The 10,676-nt window shown below is 44.0% G+C and overlaps 1 protein-coding gene across 1 annotated transcript; it reads right to left on the bottom strand.

Moving 5' to 3' along the window:
* Positions 1-2,622: 2,622 nt before the first annotated feature.
* Positions 2,623-4,965, bottom strand: LOC123127406 (50S ribosomal protein L21, chloroplastic). The gene is made up of 5 exons (XM_044547103.1): positions 4,636-4,965; positions 3,751-3,831; positions 3,254-3,355; positions 3,096-3,170; positions 2,623-2,967 (listed from the first exon to the last, which is right to left on the bottom strand). Exons 1-5 carry the CDS (start codon positions 4,903-4,905, stop codon positions 2,887-2,889), a joined length of 609 nt encoding a protein of 202 aa, XP_044403038.1. The 5' UTR covers positions 4,906-4,965; the 3' UTR covers positions 2,623-2,886.
* Positions 4,966-10,676: the final 5,711 nt, after the last annotated feature.

The following is a 10,676-nucleotide window of genomic DNA, read 5'->3' on the forward strand; positions in this document are numbered from 1 at the left end:
ATTTATCTCTTTTTCTTGGCTCATTCCTTGTCTTCCGCCCATAACCCCAAGAGTGTGTAACTCCGCGGCCATGCGTGAACACCTCCCACGACAATTCATGGCGACGGAGTTGCACGATCTTGTCCACAGTCGCACATGAAATGTCATGGGAGCTGGTCACGCCCGGCCGCGGAGTTGCACTCTCGTCGGTATAGTCGCACATGCATGGCTATAGAGTTGCACAATCTCGTGCACGTAGTCGCACATAAATTGACGTGAGAGGTGCTCACGCATGCCGCAGGGTTGCACACTCTCGTCGGCACAGTTGCACATGAATTGCACAATCTCGTCCGCATAGTCAGACATGAATTGTCGTGGGAGGTGCTGATGCATGGCCACGGAATTGCACACTCTTGTTAGCACGGTCGCATATGCATGGCCACACAGTTGCACAACTGTCTACCAGGCAGTTGGCTAGGGTACCAGGGCAGCAGACGAAATTGCATATTTCACTGTCGGAGAGTAGTACCGGGTGGTGTCACTAATGAAAATTGCATGGCCTGAGCAACAAACGTAGTTGCACATCTCACAGAAAGCAGGCAGTTTGAGATGGAGGTACCATAGAGGAAAACGGCACGTCTATGGTGTACGAGGAAAGTTGCACATCTATGTCAGGTAGTTGCACATCGACGGCTAGTCAATTGCACAAAACAGAGACAAAATTACACAAAAAAAGGTTTGTCAAAACATATCCGTGCGGGATCTAGTTTCAAAAAGCACATCGCGAGAATTCCAGCGGTGAAAACGGATCTTAATTCCGACACGTGAATGGAAAGTTATGCTTTTTTTAGTTTTTGAAACCACAAATTAAATACACCAAAGAATAAAACGCATGCACCGAAGGGATGTTGTGCAAACATTTAAAGACCATGTGAAAAACTTTTTTAATTAGGATAGTTAATTAAGAAGAGGGACAAAATAATTCTTAAAATAGCCGACCGCCATGCAGCACTAACGGGCAGCTATTTGCCCGCTAGACGCGTCCTTCATTTAGGCTGGTCATAGTGGGAGTAACATAGGTAGTAACATAGATGCCACATAAGCAAAAATGGTGATGTGGCAAGTAGTTAATGAGGAGAGAGGCAAATAGAGTAACATAATATGTTACCATCACATAGCGGTTTCCAATGCATAATGAGTCTACAAAGTAATAAATGAAGGCAACTATGTTACCACACCTATGACACTACCCACTATGAAGGTAGTAACATAGACTAGTAACATATGTATGTTACTAGTCTAAATTACTCCCCACTATGACCAGCCTTATCTCTTCTTCTGGCTCGTTCCTTGTCTTCCGCCCATAAGGCTGGTCATAGTGGGAGTAACATAAGTAGTAACATAGATGCCACATAAGCAAAAATGATGATGTGGCAAGTAGTTAATGAGGAGAGAGGCAAATAGAGTAACATAATATGTTACCATCACATAGCGGTTTCCAATGCATAATGAGTCTACAAAGTAATAAATGAAGGCAACTATGTTACCACACCTATGACACTACCCACTATGAAGATAGTAACATAGACTAGTAACATATGTATGTTACTAGTCTAAGTTACTCCCCACTATGACCAGCCTAACCCCAACCCACCCCTCTTTGCAGCCATGGACGACGGGAAACAAACAACGAGGACCCAACAACGAGGACCCACCACATGACTGCTCATGGCACAACTGTGTTGGAGATGGTATACACCAACAAGCCAGGGACTGTGGAGCGAATCATCGCGAGCATTGGCTCCAGGAGAAGTACAAGTTTGTGGGTCCCGTAAGAGTAGTTACAGGTGAAGGGTCCGTCGCCGTGCAACTCACCATGAGCAAGCATGGCTCGTGTACCACTATAACAATGTCCTCATGTACCACTACAGCAGGTCGGAGCAGTGTCGAAGTTTCTAATTACTCTCGGACTTGTGGCTTTAGGTAGTGTGCTAGCACCATCAGGTTGGAAATGAAATCTGGGGTGTTATATTAGGTGTCTGCATTTAGACAGTCACCAAATTTTCTCTTCAGTGAAGTGGCCACCGCGACGGATTACTTGTGACCAAATCCAGTTTTCTGCAGCTTTACCCTGAGAGAAGTTTCAACTTGGCCTAGAGAAGTCTAAAGACTAGGACTACTCAAGTCAGAGCTGCCTAAAAGAATGTAATGACAGGTACTACAAAAAACGTGTCTAGGCCACGGGCATTGTTTGTCTCTCTCATGGACTTAAAAGTGGTAAGATTTCTGCAAAACCACAACCAGAAATAATACTATGACAATAAAGAGCTAAACAAATTCAGATTAGATTTAGGAAAACAGATAGTAATATTAGCAATGTTATGTAGGCCTAGTTCTTTTGCAGGTAGCAATGTTATGTAGGCCTAGTTCTTTTGCAGGATTCTCCCAGAATCTGCCCCTCTAGCTTCTCCTAGAATCTTTGACCCCCTTTTGTTTTACAATCCTACCTAATTAGACCCTAACTAGATAGGATTGTAAAACAAATGGGGCTCAAAGATTCTGGGAGAATCTGGGCAGGGGTTAGATTCTGGGAGAATCTGGCAAAAGAACTGGGCCGTAGTGCAGGCCTCAACAACTCTGAAATTGCACAATCCAAAGCTAACATGTCCACATTGTAATTAAATGCTTTCCCCTGTCTTTCTGCACAATCAAGATAATACAATTGGATTTCAAAGGAAGACAAGAGCTGGTGGAATAAACAAAAGGATGGAACCAACCACTCAACGAATGGCAGCATTTCGAGTACATTAACTTGGGGAAGAGCCTCACTTGGGGAACAGTGGGGAAAATGCTCTTGCACTCTAATGTAATACCAAGCATTTGTAACTAAACAACTTACAATTACACTTAAGCTGGAACTTGAAGTATTGGATCAGCAGGGAATTCCTCATATCCACTTATGCCGGTAATTCTTAACCTCGTATTTGGCTGTCGAAGAACAGAAAATTATAAGAACTCATATTGTTTTGGAGTTGGGAATGTCAAAACTAAGTCAGTTCTTATGACTATGCTAGTATATTTCCACCTTCAATGGGACACAAACTAGACATACTTACCTGTCTGTGACCAGCTTTCCTCTGGTACTTCTTCTTCTTCTTGAACTTGAAAACAATCACTTTATCGTCCAGTCCCTATTGAACAAATAATGGGGAGAAACCAGTGTAAGCTAATTTTGTATATTCATTATTAATCTCACATCATGCATAAGGCATACCTGTTCTTCAACAATTGCATGAACAGCAGCATTGGTCACCACTGGCATGCCAATATAAGCTTTGTCTCTAGTTGACACCAGTAGTACCTTGTTCAAAATGATCTGTGCATCAAACATTATATGGGAGTTATCTCAAAGATACAAAAGCATGCCAAGGATCCATATGAATGTGTGGGGTTGCATGCTAATTCCATATTTTCATGGACTAAGTAAACTAAATGAACAAACACGTAATGTATGAGTTACTTCCGTAACCATGTGTGCATAGCCACATCAAGACCAATGAGCAAACCAAAGAACAAGTACCAAAATGAGAGACCTTTTATAAGAACAACAACGCAGTAAGGTAATTCTCCAAAGGATTTTTTTTTCTCATCCAAACATGCTGGAGGAAACCATGCAACATGGCAAAAGCATTACCCGAAGTCTTACAAACAGTCAGACATCAACTTGGGAGTCCTAAAAAAAAATTATGTATAGAAGGACAAGCACTAAACCTGATCATTGACATTGGCGTCTTTCAGCCTCTGTGTGTATATGTACCGACCTGGCATCACAATGTATTGTCTGGACCCAATCTGCACAACAGAAAATTATAGTCAAAATAGTTTCCTCATTAATCACAATACCTATAAGAAGTAGAAAAAACATAAACTCTCCAACGACGCATCTTTGCAGGTTCAGCATTTTTTTAAAGTGCACCCAGATAATTCATTGTAATACTAATGTTAAATAGTTCCAATTTTCTTTCTAACACTGCGGCATGCACATCCTAGTGAGAAGTGTGCACATTTCTCTTACTCCATTGTTTCCGGTTTAAAATGCTTGCACGTATTTTCAGATCTTTTTGACCTGTGAAATACAACTTATATTATACTCCCTTCGTCTAGAAATACTTGTCAGAGAAATGGATAAAAATGGATGTATCCAAAACTAAAATACGTCTAGATACATCCATTCCTCCGACAAGTATCTCCGGACGTAGGGAGTATCATATATATGCCACTACAAGCATACCATTAGAAACTTCTCACAAATACGAATTCAATGTTATATCTTTTTGTGGCATATAACTCGCATTTCTTTGGTGAATTTGACAATCTAGAAAAAACTCGTGGGTCTTATAATCCCGAAAAGAGGGAGTAGTATTCATGAATCATGATACAGCCTAACCATCTCTGGTGCAGCACTGCAGTCCCAACGAAACCTGGAATCTTTAATTCACCACAAGACATATATAAAGCTCAAGTGGTATTTAAGTCACGGAGACTATTTACGAAACAGCAGCTAATGAAGCCCAAAGAAGGCCTTAGTAATTTCCAGTTTATTTTGACCAAACTGCAACTTTGGATGCTAGTGAGTGAACGTGCGAGCTAACCCACCATGACAACGGCGAAGATGTCGGCGTCCTTCCCCGCGCCAGCAGCAGCCAGCTGCACCTCAACAGGCTCCGGAACCGCGGCATCCTCTACCACCTCCTCTGCCTCGGCTTCCACCGGAGCGGGCGCCTCCTCGGCGGCGGCGAAGATGCGCCAGTTGCGGGGCGCGGACGCGGTGACCGAGAGAGAGGTGCTCGCAGGGAGGAAGGCGGCGGTGTAGAGGAGTGGGGTTCTCGAGGGGAGGAGGCGGAGAGGGAGCGTGGCGGTGGCCATGGACGGGGCGCGGGACGATGGCGAGGGGGAACGACGGATACTGGACTGGAGGGTTTCCGGACGAAGAGGGGAGGGATAATATTGTGGATAGGAAGAAATCGCGTGCTCGGATACCAACGGCTGGCAAAAAAAAAATTCTTTTACGCACACTCTCATACATCTACTACTACTATAAAAGAAAGAAAGGGGCAGATCCAAACAATCACACCCATTCATCATCAAAATCTAATGGCCCTTAATCATTCTGTGTTTAACGCTACCAACCACGCAACAAGCCACGATCGATCGCTAATCGCCCCGCACTCGCCCCGCAGTCAAAAAAAAAAGAAGAGAACCGCCCCCGCACGACCTCCTCCTCTGCAGACCGCCGCCCCCCGCACGACCTCCTCACCGCTGCCTCCGCCAGAGCCGCCCCGTCCCGCCAGAGCCGCCCCGCCGTCGCCGGGAGTCTCCCCGCCGCGGGTCGCCGCCTCCGCCCCCGTCCCGCCAGAGCCGCCCCGCCGTCGCCGGGAGCCTCCCCGCCGCGGGTCGCCGCCTCCGCCCCCTTCTTCGCCCGTCCGTCGTCACCCTCGGCGTCGATGAGGGGCTGTGTGCCTTTTGGTCTCGGATCTGGGCATCTGGGTCCTGCGAGTTGGGGTTCCGTTGATCTCCGCTGTACTCTTTGTTGATGTCGAGCCGGGCCTGTTTCTCTGGCCTTGGGCGTCCGCCACTTCGGTCTTCGACGGTGGCGACGGTGTCGGCTGCTCTTTTGGTCCTTTCATGGCTTGTTGCGTGGAGGGGAGTTGGATCCAGCTTCGTTCTTCACCGGACTCCTGGTTGGTGCTCTAACCCTTGCTCTCCGGTACTCCGGTCTCCGGCGACGTTCACCTACAACATCGTCTCCGGCTGGAACAGAGATGGCGACCTCTCCCCGACCTCCCTCTCCACCAGCAGCCCCTTGTACCTGAGCATTACCAACCCCCTGTATGGACATCGCCCTACCTCCATATAAGTTCCCTGAACTTCATATGCCTCCCAAGGCTAGGGATATTCCTCAGCTTGCGACCCTATTTTTTTCTCTTAAAGAGAGATTTTGCTACCCATTCTTGTGACAGTAGGAGCAGTCTCTATTGTGTTTCTCACTAATTGCGTCAATTTGTTTCTTTATTGCATCGTATTGTTAGCTTTGTTCTGACAGTAGGAGTACGCATTAATTTGATTCTTATAATGCTGGTCTTGTTAGGTTTCAAAGTTGTCTGCTTATACGTTTTTCACAACAAATACTCGTGGAGCTGATATATGGTAGTAATCTTTGTGTTCATAATATTGTAGCCTGCCGCATGGATTGAGCTCGAGCCTGACTCCAGCGAGCTTTCTTTAGTTGGTTGTGCTATAGCTTTGGATTTGGTTTCAGATTTTCAACTTGACATATGTATGTAGCCCTCCCCATTTCCTTATTCTCTGATACTTTGGGTCATTTAGAACTTCTGATAGGTTAATTTATTTGCAGTACAATGTCGATAATGCTCTATGACTAGCAGAAAAACTCTTTTAATGTGCATAGTGCACCTTCTCTTTGAATCTAATATATCTTTTATTTTCTTGCATAGTTTTGCCGCCAACCCTGTTAACGCCGTCGCCATCCTCCGTAACACCCATACAACAACACGCACAATAACCTAAGTCCCCGCCTTATCCGCCAGGTATATGTGCATTCCCCCCTCTCTCTATTTATCTTTCACTAAGGTATATGTGCACCCAACGTCCAACAACCTGCACTGTGTCTGAAATAGAAGCTAACAAAAAAGATTAAGCTATCTGTAAGGTTTTGAAATATCTGCCAAAAGAACTCCAAGATCTAATTCAAACACCATTCTTTATTGAGTTAACTATAAGTTCAAGAAAAAAACCTTCTACGCCCAGATTTTCTAAAACAGAGGATGTATTTCTAAAGGAAGGTGAAGATTTTCAACAAGATAAAAAAAGAGTTTTCCTTTTTATTTTAATTTGCATACAGAACAGTGCACAATATGTTTACCACTACATGTATTGCGTGAAGGAAACTAGGTTATTCTAATAAGGGTGGCCATGCTATTTAACTCTTGAACAATTTCATTTGTTGTCCACTATAGAAATAAATACTTTACCGATTTAGTCACATTTGCAGAGCTTATGTTGATACAGTTAACAAATTTTGATAGATAGGTTGATTGCCAAAACAGGACTTAACTAGGCATATACATCAATGATGTTCATTACGGAGTTGTTGTATATCTTGACCAGTGTGTCGTTATTGGAAGAAAACTTCCTAGGTGACGTTCACAAGATAAATGGTTTTAATGCTACACAACACGCCCCTCCCTGCACGTTGAATTGCCAAGTTGAGCAAACTCTGTTTTTTTTGCTTGTTACTGCATATTGCTTGTTACGACCACTGTACAAAATTGCATCTAAAAATGAGAATGAGACCTACTTTTCCATTTTTCAGAGATGAGAGATCCACTTTCGTTTGGAAACGAGAAGAGAGGACAGAGATAATCAAAACAAAGGAATGTAACCCTCGACTTATTACATTTTTTTTCAAGAACTAACACTGTTGCTGGAACGCACAAAACCTGTACCTTTTTAGTAGAACATCCATTATTATTCTCAGCATCTCACCTGCAGCAGTACATACAAATAAATTCCTAGCAGCAGGCAAAAAATTATATGAAGCCCCTTAAAATCTGACAAAATGGGTTCCTGATGTGGTTCAGGAAACCTGCTCTCTGCTCTCTCCATATGAAGATTATCCCTATCCTAGCAAGCTGAGATGTGAGTTGGAGACATCCAGATTATCGAAGTTAATGTTGATGTGGCGTTCTGAGGTGCTAATGCTCGTGTGACCACGGGAGTAATTGCAAGATATACTGGAGGTAAGTTCATGCTAGCCGCTGCTTAGAGGTATGAGTATTCTACTCTCTGTGTTTGCTGAAATACTTGCTCTCGAAGATGGGGTACAGCTTGCAAAGGGGGAAAAATGGCCCGATGTTGCCTTCAAATCTGATTGTCAAGCACGGGTAGAGATGTGGAACTCAAGAAAACAAAACAGATAAGAGATTATGGGCCTCCTGTGTGAAATTGAGGAGCTGGGCCCAGATTTTTGTTCAGTACTGTCTTTTATTTGCAGAGAGGCTAATTTCTATGCACCACTCTCTGCAAAGCTACCCTTGCAAGTTACTGACCTGAGGCTGTGCGTAATGCCGCTCCGGACGATCTTGCCTTTTTTTTTAAACTGAGTAATCTTGAGCGATATAGGTGAGCTCCTTTGACTGTAAAAAAAGGAACTCCCTAAAATCTGTTGGTGTTAAGATTTTACTTCAGAACACTGGTTCAATGCCATTGATATTTTTATCTAGGATATATCTTTTTCATTTTAGTAGTCATCAAGCTGAGTTCTGAGTATTCGCAACATGTAATCAAGTCCTGGAAATTTCATGCCATTTCCAGATTTATATAAACATTTGGTTAGTAATCTCATATCGATGGATCAAACTTTTATCTCTTGAACTTTTCTCATATTTTAGTTATCAATTGCTTACACCATGATATTAATATCTTTTTCTAAGATTAGGTATCAATTGCTCACACCATGATATTAAGACCAAAAGATTACATCTCCATGTACTAAACACAGTGCAAGGCTACTCTCCAATCGCAACTAGATTTTTTTATCTTTTACAACTTATTAAGCACTGGGTATTAAACAATATATTATTGTCTCCATGCAACAACATCATCAGATGTAGTCTCTCTTCTAAGAAACAACTTCAGTGAACTCAAGACATTGTGCATCCATTTAATTCATATATTTTAAAACTCCTTTTATTTTATTTTATACTTATGTGATTTCAGTTTCCAACGATTAAGACGTGCGTTGCACGTGCAAACTTACTAGTACTCCCGAAGATATCGAAGGGAGGGGTGCATTTTTCCTCTTCCCTGATATGAACAGACACACAGACCAATAATCCACATGCATTTTCCTGTGCACCAAACAAACCCCTTGGCCTCATTTGGTTGCACCGGACAGCAAATCCAAGGAAGCAAACTCTCATCAAGGGTATTTTTGGGGCTAGGTGGAATCATTTCCCAACACGAGAAAAGATTTCCCTAATCCATGTTGCCATTTGATAGCATGAAGATGAGCGGAAACTGGATAATTTCATTCTAAATAACCACCGGAAAACTAAATAATAACACCGGAAAACAAGGAGTCCCTTAAGTGCGATACATATCTGGTCTGCTTAAAATGGTTAAACTAATTTACATCATGGAGTAGGTAACTAGCTATGTGCCCCTTCTCATAGCCTCGTATGCAAGGGCATGTCGCTGGGGTTTCTCGTGCCCCCGTCGGCGCCACCACCGGTCTGCTTTGTCTCATGTGGCTTTAGGACCATGGAGGTGCGGTGGATCCCGACCCTTGTTGACGGCAGGGCTTCGTTTTTGCATGTTTTTTTAGTTTCATTAGGGTTTGTGTCCTGCTCCGAGAGGCAAGGCGGCGGTGGCTCTCTGAAGATGGAATGAGGTTCTTCCCACCTAGGCCAGTACCAACGGTGCTTCTATCATCGTCGGAGGGTATGTGAAAGTATGTCTCCGTCGGATCTCGCAAGATTCAGTTGACGTTTGTCTTCGGTGGATCAACATGGATTTGGTCTTCGTTCGTGTGTCTACAGGTTGGATCGTTCTGATCTATACTTCTCTTCATCGGCGGGGGTTGCTGATCTGGTGCGCTGGTCCTATCTGGCCTTAGCATGATGACATCCTTATTGTCTACTACAACAAGGTTTGCCCCGCTCGAGGGAGGGGCGATGATGGCGGTGTGCCTTCGGCTCGCTCTTGTGCTTGTAGTCATCGCTAGGAGTCTATGGACCTGGATGTATTTTTTACCTGTGTTCTTTGTACTACCTTGACAATTGATAATTAGATAGAAAGTTTTTCATGCAAAAAAAGAATAGTTAATATTTTATTCTTAAATAGTTCATCCCCACTATAGGTAATTCTCTCAACATGAAGCCTTCCACCTCACTGACGGTCACCTGGACTAAGGGGTACTGTCTTCACTGACTATGTACTACATCACATCAATACAATCAAAGCAGGACATAGGGTTTTACCGCTCCGAGAGGGTCCGAACCTGGGTAAACATTGTCTCCCTTCGTCCCCTGTTACCATTGTTCCTAGACCTACAACTCAAGACCCCCTACCAGAGATCCGTCGGTTTTAGCACCGACATTGGTGACCCATATAGGTCCCACTGTCTGGTAAAAAATGATCAATGACTCGTCTTCAGATCATCAGCGACATCGGTTGCGGCGACATCTTCACGCTGATCCAGCCAGACACCTCGGCCGGATCAAAAGCTTTGCCCAGATTAGATCATCAGATTTGGGAGTTTGGAATATACTGCCAACTCCCATGGTGATCTTGTCCTCTTTGGTCAGGTGCTAGATCGGCTGGAATACTCCACAGACGTTGTGGCCTTAACCTAGGACCCAACCTCAGATCCGAACTTCGAATTAGGTCTCACCTCAGAACCAACCTCAAGTTTGGATCTGATCTCTTCAGCATCAGACCATGCCCTCTCCCTGGCTGATCCACACCCCGAAGTCATGTCACATGCTTTGTTGAGCATACTAGAAGTTGGCCCCGCCTACTATCACGAGATGGGCCTGGAAGACCTCTCGCTTTTAAACGAGATGTTGGGCGGAATCCAGAATCTTGGGATTTCGGACGGTCAGTCTTGAGTCTAT

This window comes from Triticum aestivum, chromosome 6A (genome assembly GCF_018294505.1).
Source record: "Triticum aestivum cultivar Chinese Spring chromosome 6A, IWGSC CS RefSeq v2.1, whole genome shotgun sequence".
In the NCBI taxonomy this organism is placed as follows: Eukaryota; Viridiplantae; Streptophyta; class Magnoliopsida; order Poales; family Poaceae; genus Triticum; species Triticum aestivum.